The following is a 21,529-nucleotide window of genomic DNA, read 5'->3' as shown; positions in this document are numbered from 1 at the left end:
CAACGTCCAGTGAGACCCACTGCAACCTGGCTGATTCCGCCTATCTAACACCTCCATTGACCAGAAGGCAGCGATCAACGGGGGCACTTCTCTGGCGCTCGCAGGACCCAGCATCATGGCAGGAAAAGGCCTTAGGAGCGGATCCACGCAGGCCAAACTAGATAAATTCGCATACGGACACCAAGGCCAACAGCAGACCACAGGGAGACCCTCCGCAGGCCATACCCAAGAAACAGAAAAGACGACGAAAATCACACTAGAAGATATCATGAAGACGCTCACGGAAGTTAAAACCACAGTGGGCGCCATCTCCTCAGAAGTATCTCTGCTACGAGCGGATTTTCACAAAATGGCGGAGAGGGTGTCGCAGGTGGAGGTGGTCACTAAGTCGCTCGTAGAGGACACCTCGGAGCTCCAACTGGCCATGGAAAAGATGCAGAAAGTTACCAAACTCCTCCATGACAAGCTGGACGACCAGGAAGGGCGTTCACGCCGCAACAACGTCCGCATACTGGGCCTTCCCGAGACGGAAGGGAAGGGGGCCATGGACCTATATGTGGAGGACCTCGTCAAAAACAAGCTCCAGCCCAAGGGCCTATCAAATTTCTTTTCGGTGGAGAGGGCGCACAGGGTCCCGGGGGGCCCGCCAAAGCCGGGGGCGGCTCCGAGACCGGTGCTAGCCCGGCTCTTCAACTTCAGGGACAGGGACGCAATATTACAAGCAGCGAGGAATTCACCACCGGTACGGATCCAGAACGCAACCTTGGCGTTCTTCCCGGACTACACAGCAGAGGTGGCCAGGCGACGCAAGTCCTTCACGGAGGTTAAGAAAGCACTGCGCGACAGAGAACTGCCGTATTCCATGATGTTCCCAGCCAAGCTGCGAATAGTAGCCGAGGGAAAGACCTGGTTTTTCGACACTCCAGAAGTTGCCCAAGAATGGCTAGAGGGCTGGCGACCAGTGGGACGACGGCAACGCTCACAGCAGGACCGGCAGCGACACCGTACTGACCGGACACCATCCAGCCAGTCCTCCCTTCGACCACACCAGGGAGACGGAACAGAAGTAGAATCGGACCTCGAGAGAGATCCACTGGACTCTGGACAAGTGGCTCCGGTGTGACATTTCACTGATTTACCTTTTCAGGACTGTGTGGGCCGCAGAACCGTGGCTCGAGCGTAGCTGAGTAGGGCGGGCACAGGCAGTGCCCGAAGGGGACTCACCAACCCTACGAGCAAGTAAGATGTTAAGGGGTGGGTTGAAGCACTCTGCACAGTTGGGGAAGCGGGCGGGGGTTTGTCCGTGGAGCAGGGTAGCAGGGAGGGGGGACGGGTTTGAAGTTTATTTGTTGAAATGTTCACTTTTGTTTGTAGTCATCGCTCACCACAGCACTGTCACCCTGATTTCAACACGTCTCCTACACAGCGCGACGTCAGTCGACGCATGGCCTATGCCGCAGCACACGTTGTGTGCAGGACCACTACAACAGCCTAATGGCCAGGCCACCTAATCACACACCCGCCGAGGGCCCCTCCGAGGCCGGAAAGGTTCCCCCATTACGAATACTGACTTGGAATGTCCGGGGCCTGGGGGACAAAATCAAGAGAGGCTTGGTCCTCCAAGCAGTGAAGAGGCAGAACCCGGATGTGGTCCTCCTACAGGAAACACACCTCACGGGATCCACTTGCAAGGCCCTAGATAGAAGGGGGTACAAAATGATAGTCCACGCCGACTTCACTACTGGCTCCAGGGGAACAGGCATACTGGTAAAAAGATCTTCCCCCCTTATGGTATCCAGCCACGTGGCAGACGACCAGGGTCGCTACGCCGCGATACACGGCCAGTGGGAGGGCAGGGCCCTGAATGTGATCTCAGTGTATATTCCCCCAGCCCTACACTCGGTGGCCTTACCAGCCCTAGGCAAATTCCTTCTTGGTCTCCCTGATGGCGATATGATTGTTGGGGGGGACTTTAACGCAGTCATGGACCCGCTTCAGGACACTTTCCCTACCAGAGCCAGACCACGGGGTGCTACACCACTGTCAGATTTTGCGGAGGCCCTAGGCCTTACAGACTTAGGGCGGGCAATACACGCAGATGCCACCCCCTACACATACTACTCAGCGGTGCATAACAGCCTATCCCGTATAGATTACTTCATGTCACTGGGAATGGGACTAGATATGGTGGAGAGGGTGGACACGCTGCCTAGGGGGATCTCGGACCACTCTCCAATCATCTTATCGCTGACCACCGGAGGGAAACGAAATGCCCGACTGTACCCAATCTACCCCAATTTCCTAAAAATCCCCAAGATCCGAAAGAAATTAAAACTGGCAACGTCACTATATTTTGCTGAAAACGCGGGCACAGTGGAGTCGGCCTCCACCTTATGGGAGGCGTACAAAACTGTCCTCAGGGGGGCGGCTATTGCGGCTATCACGGGGCACAAGCGGGACTCACGTAAGGAACTCACAGACCTAGAACTCGCACTAGACACGGCTAACGACGCACATATGACGAACCCCTCCCAGACCACAACGCACACACTCATGCTCAGGCAACAGCAGTACCTAGCCCACCTCAAAACCACAGAAAAGGGATACATCGCAAACACTCGGCATAGGATCTATGATGTGGGCGACAAAGCGGGACGAATGTTAGCGTGGCTGGACAAGAGAGGGAATGGAGCGAAGGGGATACACAGGCTGGACACGAGAGATGGGCGGACACTGATACACCCGGAGGACATAGTAGGCGAACTAGCTCGACACTATCAAGAAATCTACACACCGGAGAGGAGGGTCACACAACAAATGGCAGCGGCAACGCTAGCAGATATTACCATCCCTAGCATTACGCAGGAAGATAGGGACTCCCTAGAACTAGACCCGACGGGGGAAGAAATTCAACTAGCGATCATGGCTTTACAGTCGGGTAAAGCACTGGGCCCTAATGGGATACCAATAGAATGGTATAAGTCCGCGGCTGCAGACCTCAGTGCCCCACTGCTAGACATGTACTTGGAGAGTAGGGAAAAACTAGAGCTGCCACTGGATCAGCGCACGGCCACGATCGTAGCAATACCCAAACCCGGGAAACCACCGACAGAATGCACATCATACCGTCCGATCTCCTTGCTAAACATCGAAGCCAAAATACTGGCTAAACTTCTGGCTACCCGATTGCTGCCCCACCTAAATACCCTAATCCACCCTGACCAGTCGGGCTTCATGCCCCACCGGAGCACGGCGTTGAATCTTCGACGAGTCCATGGGGTGATGGCCCGTGCGCACCTCCTTAAGGAACAGGCAGTGATCCTCTCCCTCGACGCCAAAATGGCGTTCGATTTAGTAGAGTGGGAATACCTCTTCACGGTTCTGGAGCGCATGGGCTTTGGGCCGAAATACATACGGTGGGTACGACTGCTCTACACAAACCCCGTGGCGCAAGTGGTGGCCAACGGCCACACATCGCCAAGATTCCCACTAGGCAGGGGGACCAGACAGGGCTGCCCCCTGTCCCCCCTGCTCTTCGCACTTGTACTTGAGCCCTTGGCCATACAAATCAGATCGACAACTCTGTTCGCGGGCATCAGATGGGAGGAGGGATGGGAGGACAAAATCTCGTTATATGCGGACGATATGCTTATATATATGACCGCGCCCGAGACGGGCATCCCTGCCCTACTAGACCTTTGTGACGCGCATGGGCGCACATCGGGATACACACTCAACTGGTCGAAATCCACCATATACACTTTAAAAGGCCCGGAGCCAAGCCTGCAGGGCACCTGTCCATTGCTTAAAACAACGGCCTCTTTCAAGTACCTAGGCATTGTTGTCGCGAGTGGGGAAGCGGCCTTTTTTGTGAACAACCTGAAACCTCCCGTAGACCGCCTGCGCGCAGACGTCAGGCACTGGGCAGCCCTCCCTCTGACCCTGTTGGGCAGAGCGGCATTGTACAAGATGATGGCCCTCCCTAGACTCCTTTACGTGCTGGAAAATACTCCTCACCTGGTACCACAGCGTTACTTCCAACAGATTGTGGCACTGGTCACGGTCCTGCTATGGGACACGGGCCCGGCACGCATAGCATACGACAAGCTAGTGAAGAGCTGGTACGAAGGAGGCATAGCACTCCCCAACATCCAGCTGTATTACTGGGCGGCCCAACTTAAGATTATAAACTACTGGATCCACGCCCCGAAGGACGACCCGGCATACCGGGCAGACTGGTCGCAACTCGGGACAGTCTGCATGCTGTCCGTGCTGTACAATAGGTCGCAACTGAAAGACCTGATCGGTCCGACCAAACACACGGCGGCGTTGTGGCACATGGCGCAGGCCCGTCTGGGGTGGGCAGGCCGACTCACTAAAATGACCCCCCTGTGGGACACGAAAGCGTTGGGGAACCTAAGAGGATGTAAGGGGTTTGAAAGGTGGGACGCAATAGGCATATCTACGATAGGGGACCTATGGGACACTGACACGGTATTACCATTTCCGCACTTACAGCAGCAGTACAACCTCGGTCCCACAGAAACATTTAGGTATGTCCAAATTAGACATGCGTTACTGCAGGCAATCCCGGCCGACACCACATTACCAGACTCCTCTCCTCTGGAAGATAGACTGCTAACTGAATACATGCTCCAGAGCGCCACATCCCTTACATACAAAAAGTTGGTCAACAACCTCAAAGACCCGACTCTGAAGCTTAAAGGGAAATGGGAAGAGGAACTAGGAGAGACAGACAAATTCGAATGGAATGAGGCCCTGGCATCCCCGAAGGAGGTGGGAATCTCTAGTAAGCTCAGGCTAGTACAGCTTAAAATCCTCCACCGTATCTATTACACCAGGACACTGCTGCACAAAATACAGAGAGCACCACACCCCTTCTGTCTGCGAGGTTGCGGGGAGGAAGGGACACTACTACACACGCTATGGGAATGCCCGCAAATACGCGAATTTTGGAAACAGGTGCTCCGATCCATCTCCCAGGCCCTCAAACTCTCCATTCTGCCCGAACCACGCAAATGCCTTCTGAACATCTGGGACCCGAATGACCTGGGTAGATATGAACTGATTTGGGCGTCACTGGCGTTGACAGTGGCGAAACGGGATATAGCGCAGAAATGGGGGGCGCCGGAAGTCCCCACCGCCAGCAGGTGGGCCAAGAACATGGACATCATAATGGTGACTGAGAGAGCGGTGTATGTGCTACGAGCGGCACCCAGGAAATGGAACAAGGTATGGGCGGCATGGAACACATACAGAGGGGAACTGTGTGAGCCCTTGCCAGAGGGAGAGGAATCTGACTCCGAAGGGGAGGAGGAGTAACTGGCCAGATGCGGAGAGAGAGACCTGGACATATGACATGGCTGACTGCGTGCTGATGTGCTGGCCATTCAATACACTCAGGACAACAGCGCAGGGTGTTACGTGCTGTGGGAGAAGGTCCGAGGGAGGCGATGACATGTACTGGGGGGGTTTGTTGGGTAGTTAGTTTATTTGGGTAACTTGGAAGGAAATGTCACCGTTACTAAGCTTGAAGGGAAGGGTACCGAGGGAACACGTTATGAGTCCGAAGGTCATATGTTGAAAGCCTGTAAGAGACCCATGATACAGCAGGACCTATGTATTGACTGCAAAAAGGTAGCCAATATATTACTGCACAGGCGACTTGTATGGCACGTACTTCTACAGATTGGATGTATGCAATTGTTTAACCAATATTCCTTCCTGCCAATAAAGTTTAAAAAAAAAAAAAAAAAAACTAAAGTCTACTAGACAAATATCATTCAAAAATACATCATGTATCCCAAGTGGGCCTAACATAATTCATAATCCTTCAGTGAAATAGGTAATAATCACATTCCAAATCAAGTTTCTCTATTACCAATACCAAGTATTCACAAAGTACATTAAGGTATATTTAATCAATAAATCCTATTTCAATCAGATTCAAAAAAAAAAAAAAAAAAAAGGGGAAGGAGAAGAAGCTAGTAGGCACTTAAGGGGAGTAACGTTAGGAGGGAATCACCAACATCAGCAGACAGTATCACCCACTGACACTTGGATATTTGTAGAGCCAATAGGACAGGCGAAAGAGGGGAAAAGAACTAATCCGGGAGTCTCCTGAGGCGGAAGCCGGGAGTGAATCTGCTCATTTTAAAAATTGTGTTGTGTGATACCTTGTACTTTTTATACCACCTCCCTGTGCACTAAAACAGCGCTCCTAGCGCTGCAACGAACGCTACCTTCTCCATTACTGAGGGCGAGGCGCCACGGCGGACACGCCCACCTCAGCTGGCCACGCCCCCTCTTGACACTATAAAGTGCGCGCAGCTGGAAAGCGCGTCACTTTAATCCGGGAGTCTCCTGAGGCGGAAGCCGGGAGTGAATCTGCTCATTTTAAAAATTGTGTTGTGTGATACCTTGTACTTTTTATACCACCTCCCTGTGCACTAAAACAGCGCTCCTAGCGCTGCAACGAACGCTACCTTTCGCCATTACTGAGGGCGAGGCGCCACGGCGGACACGCCCACCTCAGCTGGCCACGCCCCCATGATTCCTCCCACACGGACATAAAAAGATGTGTCTTGCTAGGAAGCGCAGCGGACGGGCGCAGCGGGCGCGCCGTCAGCGCGCCGAAGGCGCGCCAAAGGCAAGCCCGTCTGGGCCCGTCCGGGCCTGGACCGGGCCCAGGGCCAGTCCCCCTGCCTCCTCCACTAGCCCCGTCCGCACCTGTTGGACCCTTGCCCAACTTCACCTACTTAATACGCGCCTTTGCTTGACCAGCTCTCGCTGCATCCCAAACCACCTGGAGACCGCTCACTACCATTGCTCGCAATGCAACTTCACTCTTCCGCCCTGCCAACCTTGTCTCTCCCCATGTCCCCCACTACAGCTATCCTCCTCTAATCAGCGCACCCTGAAAGCAGGTTTGATTAATTGCCGTTCTCTTCCCCGGCATGCCAATGACATCTGGATGTCCATCTCGTCTGATGAATGGGATATTCTCTTTCTCACCGAGTCTTGGATCACAGACTCCTCCTCTCCGGATATCTATCTGGCTATCCCCCCAGGTTATGATATAAAATGCTTGAACCGGGCTGGTGGTAAGTCTGGAGGCGGTCTAGCCGTCATCTTTAAATCCCTTTTCCAGCTGACTTTTACCAAACTCGCTAACATTGGTACAATTGAAGCCATGTACTTCTCCATTTCGGACTCCGCGGCAGTTATCCTGGCTGGCACACTAGTCTATAATCCCCCCCCCGCCACCTCCCTCTCCCTCACTGCCCTCGTCCACCAACTGGCTGACTTATCTCTTAAACACCAATACTTCATTGTCCTGGGCGATTTTAACCTCCACATAGACAACCCGCTCTGTGTGAAGGCAACCAACCTGTTGGAAACTATGGATAGCCTCAATCTCAAGCAATTAGTTGTAGGTCCCACGCATGTGGCTGGCCACACTCTGGACCTCATATTCGCCAATTTTCCACTTATCACTGTCCTCCCGCCCCTTCCTCTTACCTGGACTGATCATTACCTCATTCCATTCTCTCTCACCCTGGGACGAAAATCTGCCCCTATGGCCCCAAGGAAGGAGCTGGGAAGAAAGTGGCACAAGGTTACATGCGCCACCTTGGACCCGTTATTCCATTTTCAGTCGGAGTACCTCTCCTCGGACATTGATGAAAATGTCTCTAGGTTGAATACTACCCTTGTTGAAGCGATTGATTCTATCGCCCCCCAGAAAATCATCACCTCCACTAGGTCGCGACCCTCTGCTCCCTGGTTTTCCACCTCCCTCCGGGAGGAGAAAAGCAGATGCAAGGCTCTCGAACGCAAGTGGAGACTTAACAACGACCTCGAAGCCAAACTTCTATATAGAACGGCCCTAAAAAAATTCCTTAAACAAAAAAAAAGCGCGATGAAAGACCACTTTGCCTCTCAAATTAATAAAGCTAAATTTTCATCTAAAACGCTCTTTAGCATTGTTAAAGACTTTATTAACCCTCCGGCCAGGGCTCCCCAGAACACAGCGAGTCAGGCTCTTTGCGAGGGACTCTCAGACTACTTTCTCGAAAAGATCAACAAACTCTGTGTCTCCTTCCCTACAGGGCCTGTCACCTTGCCTTTTCCCACTAGTCCCCCAGAGTCACCGTCCTTTCTTTCATTTAACAAACTTAACCAGGACGAGGCTATCAGACTACTTATTCACTGCAAATCCGGTGCCCCCTCTGATCCTGTCCCCGCAAAAATCATGGGAGAACTGGCGCCTTCACTCGCCTGCTCCTTCCTCTCCATCTGGAATGCCTCCCTTCACCATGGCTTCTTCCCTACCACCTGGAAGGAGGCCTTGGTGATCCCTATTCTAAAAAAAGCAGACGCAGATCCCACTGTTTTTGCTAATTATCGTCCCATTTCCCTTCTTCCTAAACCCGCCAAAGTTCTGGAAAAAGCCGTGCAGCTACAACTCACGGAATACTTAGAAAACCATTCTCTGCTGCATGGATCACAATCCGGATTCAGAGCCGGATTCAGCACTGAGACGGCCCTGCTGGAAGTATCCGAAACAATTCGAGAATGCGTGGACAGGGGCGAGGAGGCCATGCTGGTTCTCCTCGACCTGTCCGCAGCATTCGATACGGTCTCTCACCCCATCCTCCTTGACCGACTTAAGCAGATAGGCATTGGTGGCACTGCCTTCAGCTGGATCGAGTCCTTCCTCTCATCCAGAAGTCAAAGGGTACTGTTGCGTCCCTTCAAGTCTGAGAAAAAACCTCTGTCATGTGGGGTGCCGCAAGGCTCCGCCCTCAGCCCCCTGTTCTTCAACGTCTATCTTGCCCCCTTGGCCGACGTTGTGGAGTCCTACGGAGTCAGGGTGGTCTCTTACGCTGACGACACACAGTTGGTGTTCTCCTTCAGGGACCACTCGGACTCCGCATTCATCAATTTTCGCCAATGCCTTAACAACATCAGTGTCTGGATGACCGCGAACCACCTCAGATTGTATGCAGATAAAACGGAGGTTCTGTTTTTTAATCAGAAAACCTCCATCCCCTCCTCTTGGTGGTGGCCCACGGCGCTTGATCCCGCCCCGTCCCCCGTTCACTCGGCGCGGAATCTAGGTTTCCAATTTGACGACTCCCTATCATGCAAAACCCAGGTTAATAAAGTCACCTCCGCCTGCTTTATGAAACTGCGCATGATCAGAAAAATCCTTCCCTATCTCCCCCTGGATTCCCGCCGTACAGTCACCCAAGCCCTCATCACGTCCCACTTGGACTATGCCAATAGCCTCTATGCTGGTGCCCCCCAGTACCTGATAGGCCGGCTGCAGATTGTCCAGAATGCTGCTGCCAGACTGATCGGTAATATCCCGTACCGTCAATCTGTTTCTGCTTATCGGAGGGAACTCCACTGGCTTCCAGTAGCTAGCCGCATTCAGTTTAAGGTCCTCACCCTCACCTATCGAGCCGTCAACGACTGCGGACCTACTTATCTGAAAAAACGGGTTTCGATATCCCGCTCCACCAGATCCCTGAGATCTAATGACCTCCGCCTCCTGATCTCGCCCCGTTTTAGATTATCTAGAACTGGTGGCAGAGGGTTCAGTGTCATTGCTGCCAAATTGTGGAACTCCCTTCCAATTGTGCTGAGATTCTGTCCCTCTGAATCCATCTTCCGAGCCAAACTTAAAACCTGGCTCTTTTCCGGACTTTAGTCTCTCCACTGCTCCTCCTGCCTCACTCCCCCTTTTCCTTGGTAAACTCTGGATTTTAGCGCCGGGACACCCCTTCGGGGGTAGCTGCGCGCTCTACAAACTACATAAAATAAATAAATAAAAAAACTAAGAAATTAAACCCCTTGAATCGTTCCCAGCTACTATCCTCATTTGGAAAGTGCCCCAGTCTAAGATATGTTAGCACTGATGATCTAAAAGAAGTGGGGTTCACGGTAAACAGTAAGGGGGAGGAAATAACTAAGGTTTTACTCCACTCAGCCCTAATAAAGGATGCTATAGAAAAGGCAGAGACCGAGATGCTAAGGGAAGGCATTAGAATACTAAAAAGGAAGGATGTATTCTCGGATAAGTTAGGGACTCCCTTCCTCAGAAATCACGCAGCTCTAGGGGATAGACAAATAAAAATGATCAATCTGGGGAGAGGTACCAACGACGCCCTAGAAATCACGATAAGACCCAATGACCAAAGGTGGGATATGGAAGTTGTACTTGATGGGAACAGATACAGAGAACTGGCATATATGAGTGGTGAGGAAGATGGTTTTATGAGTGAGATCGACTAGGAAGTAGGAGTGCCGCACAGCCTTTCTATAATGACCTGGAACATAAATGGGTACAATAGAATAGTTTTTGTTTGGTAGGGCAAATGCACAGCGTTATCTGGTAATGATTTGGTATGTTAATTTGTGTTTATGGTGCTCCGAAGGTGGCGTCGAGAATCCTACGACGTCTAGTAACACGAATTGAGAAGTGGCGCTAGTGGACCACTAGAGTCATCCCTTTGGGCACACAATTTCGTCGTCCTTTTACTTTGAAAAAGACTTCCACAGATTTTTCCTTTAGTTCATAGGTATTTTATTAGTTCATTAAGATTTCCTTGTATTGTTTTTCAAACATGTTATAAAGTTTTCAACATATCTTAATTTCAGACCATGTCTTAAAACCAAATCCAATGCATTTCGGGCATTTGGTATATGCCCTTCATCAGGGAACAGACACTGCAAAAATGTATATTCCCTGATGAAGGGCATACACCAAATGCCCGAAATGCATTGGATTTGGTTTTAAGACATGGTCTGAAATTAAGATATGTTGAAAACTTTATAACATGTTTGAAAAACAATACAAGGAAATCTTAATGAACTAATAAAATACCTATGAACTAAAGGAAAAATCTGTGGAAGTCTTTTTCAAAGTAAAAGGACGACGAAATTGTGTGCCCAAAGGGATGACGCTAGTGGTCCATTTACAATAGAATAGTGACAGAGGAAGATTTTAAAAATATCTTGAGGAAAAACGATATTGTTTGCCTCCAGGAAACTTGGCTTTGTGGTGAAATCCCTGCTACTGTAGGTTTTACTCATTATGCAAAAGCCGCTAAAAGGAACACGGTGGGTAGACCTTCAGGGAGTTTGATGACGTTGATTTCTACAAGGATTGCCAAGGACATTGAACCCCTGGAACTACAGTGTAACTGGGCAATAGAATGCGAACAACAAACAACATGTTGGGGGGTGAAAGCCTATGCATTATAAATGTATATATTCAGAAAGGGAAAGTAAATGAATATAAGGCAGACTTGGAACGCTTAAAAACTGACCTGGATGAGGTGTGTAACCGGTTTCCAAGGGATGTGCTCGTAATATTGGGAGACTTCAACCATAAATTGAACCCTAAAACAATGGACTCTTGGTTGAAGGACTTGTTGGATGCATATAAAATAGAGCGGGTGCAATTTCCCAGCTGTGAGACTTCAAGTAAAGATGATGAGCTTGGGCAACTGCTGGGGGTTATGGGATTTGTATGTACCAACGGTAGAAAGAAAGCAGACAGGCCTGCGAAGCGTACCTTTAAGGTAGGGCAACAATTGTGCCCCATAGATTACGTATTCATACAGGCCTGGCATTTCCATCTTATTAAACAGTTCGAAATTTTGGGGGTGGAGGGTAGTGATCACTATCCACTGCAGGTTGAACTTCAGGTAAATGTCCCCCCGCAAAGACAAAAAGTGCTATCAGTAGATGTAGAATACCCCAAGCGGTTAACAACACGAATCACCGAGGAATATATACAGAAACTAAGTGCATATCAGCTAACTGTGAATTTGGGTAACCTTGTACCAGAAGAGAGTATAGCCTGGTACGAGGGTATAATAGGGCAATTGGTGGAATGCCTCCGGATTAAGTTAAAGTGTAATAATCAAAAACCAGTAAACAATGCGACATTACACCCTAATAATACCAAACATTCGTTTGATGCCGAATGCCGGAAACTAAAGGCCGGTATTAGGAAACAAGAAAGACGCCACAGAGGTAACTATAGTGAGGAAGTGGTATCAGAACTCAAAAAAATGAAGCTAAAATATAAGACAGTTATTGGAGATAAAAAAAAGGTGTTTTAAGGATAAATGTTGGGATAATTTACTCGTGGCAATTGAAGACAAAAATGTGAAAGGCTTTTGGAGGTTAATACAGGACTGTATGGGAAAAGCACAAGGGACCATGCAGTGCTCAGTGCCAGAGGACAAGTGGCTGACCTACCTAGAGGAAATTTACGGGAAATGGCCAATGAGGGAGGGAATAATGGTAAATGCCTGGCCAGGAATAAGTGAAAAATTAAAAACCCACTTTCTCCCAGATCTAATTAGAACCATAATATCTAGGTTAAACCTAACACGGGCAGCCGGCCCTGACAACCTGCCAGCTGTCATAATAAAAACAAACATAGAATGGTGGGCAGAGTTCCTTTCAAACATGTTTTTATGGATCCTAAATACAGGTGAATTCCCTGCAAATTGGAAAGGGGCTATTGTTAGGCCAATCCATAAAAAAGGTGATGTAAACACCCCCAAAAATTACCGCTTAATAAACCTTTTGGATATAGGTGAAAAGGTCTTTGCCAAGGTAATCCTAGGGATTCCAAAGGAGTGGGTGGAAGACAAACAGATAATACCCCCAGAGCAGGGGGGGTTCAAAGAAGGCCACTCAACGATTGACCATTGTTTTGCTCTGTGGTCCATCGCACGGAAGTCAATTGATCAAAGGAGTAATTTATTCTGCTGTTTCGTCGACTTCCGTGCAGCCTTTGATCTTGTGGACAGGGAACAGCTGTGGTCAACACTAGCAGGGTATGAACTACAGGATGACCTGCTGGTCCTTGTCCAAGCATTACATACAGAAAATTGGGCACAGATAACATTGGACACGGATGGAGGACTGACCGGGAGAATCCCTATTGGGAACGGCTTAAGACAGGGGTGCGTCCTAGCCCCCCTGCTGTTCGCCCTGTTTTTAGCTGACCTACCCCAAGTATTAAGAGATGTCAGAGGGGCGAACCCGAAATTGGAAGGAAAGCACATATCGTGCCTCCTTTATGCCGATGATCTAGTAATTATGGATCAAACGGAGATAGGCCTCCAGAGAAAACTAAATAGGTTTAAAGATTACTGTACGAGTAAAAAATTAGTGGTAAATATGGATAAGACCAAAATTGTATGTTTTGGGAGAAGGAAAGTGAAGTTCTCGTGGTATCTTGGCACAACCTTGCTTGAGAGGGTGACCAACTATAGATATTTGGGAATGTGGTTCTCAGGTAACTTGAAATGGCACACACACCTGCAAGCATTAAAAATAAAGGCACGGGCGTCAGTCAAAGGCCTAAAAAGCTTTAATAACACCTATGGTGAAAGGTCAGATAGACCGGTCTTAAAAGCCTACCAGGCAATGGTCCCCCCACAATTTCTGTATGGAGCCGAGGTTATTTATCTCAGTGGCAAGACCTCCTGGGATAGTGAGGAGGGAAATATATTAAAAAGCTTATTCGCTCTGCCAAAATCCTCTATGGTGCAGGCAGCACGACTGGAGCTGGGAATAACCTCCTAGGCTATTACAGCTTGTATGAGCCTTGTACGCTTCGGCAGCAGTTGGGAGTAGGGGAAATCGTTAAAATCTCCCAATGGGCTAAGGAGGAAATTACCATTAATGAGCTCCCCTGGGCAAAAGAGGTGAGAGCCTCAATATGCAAGGCTTATGGGGTGTTAGATTTGAAGGTACGCTTGCCGCAAGACCCCATAATATTTGGGAAAAAAGAATTAAAGACTCAAGGGGTCAATATGTCCCGTAGTTATGATCGGGAATACCTTGCTCAAAAGACCTCGGTAGCACACATGAAAGTGGCTTGGGAGAGCAGTCAACACTTCCCTTACGTGGATCGGTTACCCAGCCATAGTCTGAGGCGAGAAGTCCTGAAAATGCGAATTGGCATAAACCCAGGTTATGCGAATAACGGTGTCCGAAACCTAATGATAGGAAGTAATGGGAAATGCACTTGCACTTTAGGAACCACCTGCGATATTTTACATATTTTATTAGATTGTACGAGATTTTTAGACTTTCGAAAGGAGTTTTTATGTCCGATTTTTAAAAAATATAAGATTACGCACAGAATGCAAGCTGCCACTCTTTTGGTGGAAATGGAGAATTTAGATATAGCCTGCGCGTTGGCGAAATATATGAATAAAGTTAGGCTGTTCCTCAAATGCGCAGAAGAACATGTATAGTGTAGCCCTTATCTTTGAATAAAGGAAGAGATACTAAGGGACAATAGTAGTAAAAATTGCATTCTGAAGAAGGTATATATAGGAAAATTTTAGTGATTTTATCAAATAAATGTTATAATACTCCGTTTTAAAAGGAACAAGAGAAGTTAATTTTCATGTATCTTGAGGTGTAATTATGGTTTTAATATTGCCATGTTTTGCTGCTGTCCTTTCTCTTATCACGGAATGTACTTTTAAGGTTTTAACAAATCAAATAAAGTTTTGTTTGACTGACTGACTGACTGACTGTACAAGACCACCTTATTGGTTCCCGCATATAGGCTGTTACAATAGTCAAGTCTCGAGGTTACGAGAGCGACAGCTACCATTTTCCTGGCTGACAAAGGAAGTAGGTCAAAACATTTTCTTAGTCCCTTGATGACATTAAAGCAGGTACCTGCTACCGCTAGTGCCTGTTGTTTGAACGACAGAGCGGCATCAAACTTGATACCTAGGTTACGTGCCGTATTGGTTGTATGCGCGGTACCTCTGCGTTCTCCGGCCACCATAGCTTTGAGACAAAGTCATTTTGCGAACCCATTAACATAATTTCGGTTTTGCCCGTATTACATTTTCAAATGGTTCTTCCCCATCCAATCAAATGTCGCCGTCAAGCAACGTTTAAGATTTTCTTCCCAGTCCATTGAGTCTTTACCAAGGACTAGGATAAATTGTGTGTCGTCCGCGTAGGCAACCACATCTATTCTAAAGGACGATATCAACCTGATCAGAGGGGTTGTGTACACATTAAAGAGTGTCGGGCTTAAACTAGATCCCTGTGGTACTCGAGTCGTGAGTATTTTTTCCTTTGAGCAGAATTCGCCCAAGGTGACCACTTGCCGCCTGTCACTTAGAAAGTTCTTAATCCAATCCAGTAACTATCCAGTTATGCCAGATGTTGCTAGCTGGTCAATCAGGATGTTATGTGAGACCGTGTCGAAGGCTGCCGACAGATCTAATAATATCAGGACAGCCTTCTTACCCTGGTCCAGCGCCATTCGGATGGTATCGGTGGTGACATGAATGGACCTGCTAGGTGCGATGGGAAAGGACTCACGAAGGCCTGGACCAACTCCCTCTTGACCTGGGACAAAGGCGTGGTCTCCAAGGGTCACATGGCTGACCTCCTGTTTCAGCTACAAGGATGCAATAAGTTACAAGAGGCCTTTTCCTCGAAGTTCCCGGCTGACCAGTGACAACTGGACCTGCACTGGACACTGCCTGGGACCTCTGCCTGACACATGTGTATTTCTAAGGGCCGTCCCTATTTTCCTGTGGGCCTTTCCAAGTGTCCCCCTGTGGTGGATTAGATTTCAAAGACTAAATCAGAAGGTAAAATCTTTGACCAGGAAGAACCTGCTTAACCCCTTTGCTGCAGGGGTTATTCCCTCGCTGTGCTGGGGGGAGGGAGCACGCACAGCGCCCGCATGCTCATGACGAGCAGAGCTCGTCATGAGCTACAGTGCTCCTGTGCTCATGACGAGCTCAGCTCATCACAGTTGCATTGGCTCCGTGGAACTTTCAGCACAGCGGGGGAATTATCCCCGCGTGTGAGCGTTCCACGGGCCATGACGAGCTGAGCTCGTCATGAGCACCGGAGCACCGTGGCTCATGACGAGCTCAGCTCGTCATGAGCATGGAAGAGGTTAATGTATCCAACCTGAGCTCTATCGTGGTCAGCCTGAAATTGCGCCTAGGTCCCCGTATACCAGGCTAACATTCGTTTTTTGTGCTTTTTGGAGCTATCTCTTAAATAAAACATAAAAAAATCATATCTCAGGTTTCCCTGATTGGATTTCTGTAATTGGTGATATTTTGTGTAATACATTATATTAATGTTTTTTATTCAGTTTGTGATTCTTATTGTTTTGCATTTCGACGTTATTATTGTTTTTGTACTGCCCACAAACTTTACACATTGATCTAAGTTAAGCCTGCGTGCTCTCTGCCGTAGCTACCAGGGGTTTGAGCTCAGGTCAATTTAAGGACTTTAAGGGTTCTTCGTAACAAGGGTTTTGATTGTTCCTTGGGGTGGGTAATCATCTACCCCAAATAAAAATACAATTTCTTACACTTAAGGACACTTGACAGAGACTACAAAGAACACCCCAGAGGTCACATTGAATTTATATGGATCATGGTCTAAAAAGTCATTGAATGTAGTAAAACTGTTCAGACTATGAGACATGAATGAAAACACATCTCTGTTCTAGCACACCGTGCGGTGATTGTAGCTCAATTGTTATTTCTTCTGCGAAAGAGTGCAAATTGATTTTGTATTATAACATAAATAAATCATTGTGTCATCATAACTCAGGCTAAGCTTGCATCAGTATCCTCTTAACCTCTTGTTTCCATAGTTGTCTCCCTCTTTTTACAGGAGTTCATTTGCACTGTGGCTACTCCATGCTGCAGAGACATCTCATTAATAGTTGAACCTTGTAATGAAATCCTATCAGGAGCTTCTGACTAATTTCCAATGTCATTATGAGCTGCCCCTTCTTCTTACCCCCTGTTGAATTTGCATCTCAAATCTGACCCAATCTCTTTCCCTCAACTTTGACAGAAATATTTCAACTCTAAATCTATCAGTTGGAAATGCCATTTTTTGTTTCTCTTCTGAGTGAGGGTTAAGAATAGAGTCAAGATGGCCCACAACAATTTAAGACCTTTGCATCTTCCGCCTGGGCAGCCGCACCTGTGCCTGCTGGATACTGAGGTCTGGGGATGTCCTGTGAACCTCAAGGTAGGTACCTGGTACTTACCCTCAGTCCCTCCAGCCTGTTTCTGAGCTCCTCACACTCCGCCTGCAGCAGCCTGATCTCCGCATCCTTCCCACTGGGGGGCTCCGTGCCCATCTCAGGGTGCTGGGGGGCTTCTCCATTGACCTGCCGCATCTTCGGCTTGGCTGGGGTCTTCTTGGAGGGTCCCACAGAAGAAAGCTCCTGTTGGAATTAAACCAGAGGATCAGTGCTGTTTGAGGGAGAGTCTAACATAGCAGACGCGAGGGCGGTCGCGGCCCACGAACGCCACGCTGCTGCTCATGACTGCTTGGAGGCACGTGGTGGATGCCACAGGCCTAGGAGCTGATTCACAAAGGTAACTCAAACTTTTGAGCAGGTTTACTGCTTCTAGGCTCTTCCCAGAATCCGAGTGTAAATTTACTCCAAAAGTGTAACTCGCATGTCTCCGCCAAATTGATGGTCCAGGGGGCTAAATACTTGTGAATTATTTACACTTCGAGTTGACTACTTTTCCGCTATTCACAAAATTTGAGTATAAAGTTACTCCATAAGTGTAACTTACACTCAGGTTTTGTGTACAGCCAAAAAGTAGTAAACATATTTAAAAGTCTAAATGACTCAAAAGTGTAAGCTACCTTGGTGAATCAGGCCCTGGGAGGAGGATGTGCAAGCGGTGCTTGGAGTCAAGGGCCTCAGTGTTGGACGTGAGTGCCCGGTAGGAGTGTCCTGGCAGACGCGGCTCGTGCAGGGAAGAGCGGTGGGGCGGTGGGGTCAGGTGGGGGGGATATCGACAGACGACCAGGGAAAATTAAATAAATGGTTCATTTTCCCTGGTCGTCTGTCGAATTCCCCCCTCCCCCCACCCGGCCGCCACTCTTACCTGCACGGGTCGCAGCTGGTCCTGGCTCCTCCTTCATCAAGGTGCTGATTCTATATCAGGTTTACACTGAGCCCCACTCATGTCCTGAAATGAGCCCTGTGCTCTTGGGCAGGTCAGAGATTCGCAGGAGATTCTCAGGATACTTCCCCACCACCCACCCGACCAGCTCACATAGACACCCCCTCTTCATTAATGTCAATGTCAATGTCAAATGCTTTTATATAGTGCACTTATCACCAAAAGAGGTCTCAAGGCGCTCTAAACAACTCCAAAGACTATTTGAAAGAGCAGCAGCGCCCCCCTGGCAGCAAATGCCCTCCCCGCCCCCTCAACAGCCCCCTCGCCTGGGCCAGCACTGATGGACTGGTTCAATACAAACTGCGCAACAAATAAAATGACTAAAGATGATTTTTGTTGGGGCTCAGGTTTGCATACAGCATTCGATTATTTTGAGTCATGGTTACAGGGAGGCACAAACCTTACACCAATGCTCACCAAAAGACACTAACGCTGTGCGCACAACTCACAAAGGTGAATCAACGAGTGTGAATGTATGCACGGAAGGGCACAAGCGACCTGCCTGCATGGGACAGGGGCACACCCAGGACTGGCCCATCAACACATCCCAACCACAGAGAGGTGTGTGTGACAACAATATCAGCTGCAAACTAGAGGTAAGTGGCACAAGAGAGGTGCAGTCACTCCAATATTTCACAACCAGGTGTGCGCCTGCTCATTGACGCCCCCAGATATATTCAGATGTAGTTTGTCATCTTCACTTTTGCAGACTTTGTTCCACCGGCGCCTCGAGCACCTGCCGCCACCTCTGTTTGCATTTGCCCTGCTATGGTGCCATGTGGAGCGGCCACTCAGACCACAATGATGACAGCCTGGTGAGCCCCACCAACATCTGCCACTCCACGTCACTGCCTGTCTGCTGTCACCCACATAAACACATCAATGTGGGTCACGAACACACAAGCTAATCCAGTGAATGTCATATGTTCCCTAAAGGTCTCATGTATAAATTCACCACACACAGCCTTGTCGTCATGGCCAACCCCGGGGTCACGCAGCCCGGGGTGTGCAATCAATAAATGTCTGTCTTTGTAAATTACTACATTGTACAATGTTTTACATTGTTAAGATGATTAAATTACTCTTACGACCCTATCTCCCAAAAGCCACAGATGTCCCAATATCCGGTCACAGGTTGTCAGGGAAACGCCCACGTGTTACATGGCATGACAAAACCCCATGGCACTGTGTGACCCCATTTAGTGTTAGGGTAACTGATAACAAGTAACACATGTATGTAAATGTGAAATGCTGTCAGGACTCGGTGACGCCAACACATGAGCTAGGACCCATCTCACACATGTCAGGTGTTAATGGTGCCTTGAAAGTTCGTGTCAGGACCCCCTTCGCACACATGAGACATATTAGGTGTTAAAGGTGCTCTGTGTGTTTTCACTCATATGTTTCTCCAGTGTCATTCGGCAGCTGACACCACAGGGCCATCCACACACAGAGGACCTCTGTCATTACCAGGAAGGATGCGTCACTGTCTGCAGTGACTGGGCCCACTATAAGCACCCCAGAAGTAAAAAACTCTTTCAGGTGACAACTCTCCGTGTCACTGCCTCATGAGTTCCAGCCATGCCACATTGTGTATTTCAGTAGGACTTTCTTCATATCCCCCCCCTGCATCAAGTCCATTTGGCGTTTCTGTCCGGAGCAAGACCTAAAAACCTTGGCCCAATCACTGGTTCTCTCCAGATTGGACTACTGCAGCTCTCTCCTTGCTGGCCTCCCCAAAGCCCACATTTCCCCTCCTAAATCCGTCCTCCATTCAGCGGTACGTTTCGTATATGGGGGTCAAAAGAAATGATCACATCACAGCCATACTGTCTTCTCTTCGGTGGCTTCCTATCGAAGCAAGGTCAATCTACAAGACTGCCTGTATCACCCACAAAGCCATGCACTCCTCCTCTTCTCGCTACCTGGCGAATAAACTCAAAATCACAGGCAGCTCTTGACCTTCGCGCAATGTTGAAAACGTACTGCTTGAGCCCCCTACTTTCAAAAGGGAAAGATCGATGGCTCAATCCTTCTCTGGCAATGCGGCTAGAATCTGGAACTCACTTCCTCCATTACTCCAAACCACCACCTCTGTCCGGACTTTCAAAACAGACCTCAAATCTCTTCTTCTCCAAAGCCACTTCCAGAATCAATGCATCCCTTCATGTCCCTCATGATATCTGGGGAACAGGAGTCGGGGGGCGAAGGTCCATCCGTGAGCAGAGACGGATGCACAGCTCTGGGAGAGAAGGAACCATTGCTTCCACTGGCCGCCATCACGGGACACCCGAGGCGGCACAGGGCCAGGAGACTGCTGCGTCCACACACAATGCTTTACTGGACCTTTGAAGATGGCCACTGGGTGGCATCCCTCAGTGTGTGCTATTTATCTGACCCTTTAGGTCTATCTACTTTTCATTGCATTTATTTATACTTAAAAATTTATATCTGAATCAATCTTGAATGTTAGATGTAATTCTACGCAATGTACACCTTTACACATTTCTTGGTTTATTTGCAAAGGTAATTTATTTCCATCCATTTCTATTATTCTTTTGACACCCGCCTCATCAAATCTCTTGATTGTTCTTAGCAAAGGATTTCTTTGGAAGTCGTTTCTGTGTTGTATAATTATGACCCAGTCTCGGGCAGGATTATAAGGCTGCCCTACCGGAGTCTGATCTTCCTCCCACTGCATCCCACCTTCCGAGGAGCGATCTTCTGAATGACAAGTCCCAGGTGCAAGGACCAAGGCCCCGGATGGATGTCACATCTGTGAGGGACAAACCTGTCTTCACTGGCCCCGCTGCAAGAGTCGCTGGTGATCCCCAGGCCGCCTTCTAACCGAGGAGCGGCTCCAAGGTTCACCTCAGGATCAGATAGGGTCTGGCCAGCCTCTAGGGCAGTCAGGCAATGCCCGAGGGGCCAACCTGAGAGCTCAGTGTGGGGGCCATTTATTTTGCTGTTTATGGACCTATTTTATGGTCTGCTGGGCCGGTTTTTATTAGGTCTCGCCTACGCAGCGCGCATGCCCTGCATGGGAAAGAGACCTTTAGCAATGGATTCTGTTTTTCAGTCAAAAACATGCACGCATTGCATTGCTTTGAATGCAACGCGTGCACGTATGGCGATTCCCTTGCGGGAAATGAGCTTTACCATATGGCTCCTGCTTGCTCCAGCAAGGGAAACAGCCGCAGGGCCCCTCCTCTCTCCCTTCCCCTGCTGCCTCCTCCTCTCCCATTTTTTTTTTAATTTTAGCGCCAGGCGCGCGCTGGGTCTTTTTTGGATCCATTTTACAGGGAAGCAACTAAATGAAAGAAGGAAAGAGAGGTTGTGAATCGTTTCTTCAAGTCACAGTTTTCAGTAACTGAGGAGCGAGGCGCGCGCTGGTTGTTCCTTTGTGCTTGCTAGGATGAAGCACAGTAGGGCACCCATCGGCGTGAATCAGTCCACTGTGTTTCTTTAAT

At 48.8% G+C, this 21,529-nt stretch overlaps 1 protein-coding gene across 7 annotated transcripts in view; it reads right to left on the bottom strand.

The window, feature by feature from the left end:
• RIMBP2 (RIMS binding protein 2) overlaps positions 1 to 17,302 on the bottom strand; it is a 1,349,166-nt gene extending 1,331,864 nt beyond the window's left edge. For 6 of the 7 annotated variants that reach the window (XM_086942667.1, XM_086942669.1, XM_086942670.1 and 3 more), the window contains exon 1: positions 17,123 to 17,298. In XM_086942667.1, the coding sequence (XP_086798793.1) occupies positions 17,123 to 17,254 (132 nt within the window). In that variant the 5' untranslated portion in view covers positions 17,255 to 17,298. Of the gene's footprint in view, positions 1 to 17,122 lie in introns of all 7 variants that reach the window. The other variant, XM_086942673.1, reaches the window with a different exon arrangement.
• Between the last annotated feature and the right edge of the window lie 4,227 nt (positions 17,303 to 21,529).

This window comes from Lissotriton vulgaris, chromosome 11 (assembly GCF_964263255.1).
Source record: "Lissotriton vulgaris chromosome 11, aLisVul1.2, whole genome shotgun sequence".
In the NCBI taxonomy this organism is placed as follows: Eukaryota; Metazoa; Chordata; class Amphibia; order Caudata; family Salamandridae; genus Lissotriton; species Lissotriton vulgaris.
This window is presented reverse-complemented; position numbering and strand designations above follow the sequence as displayed.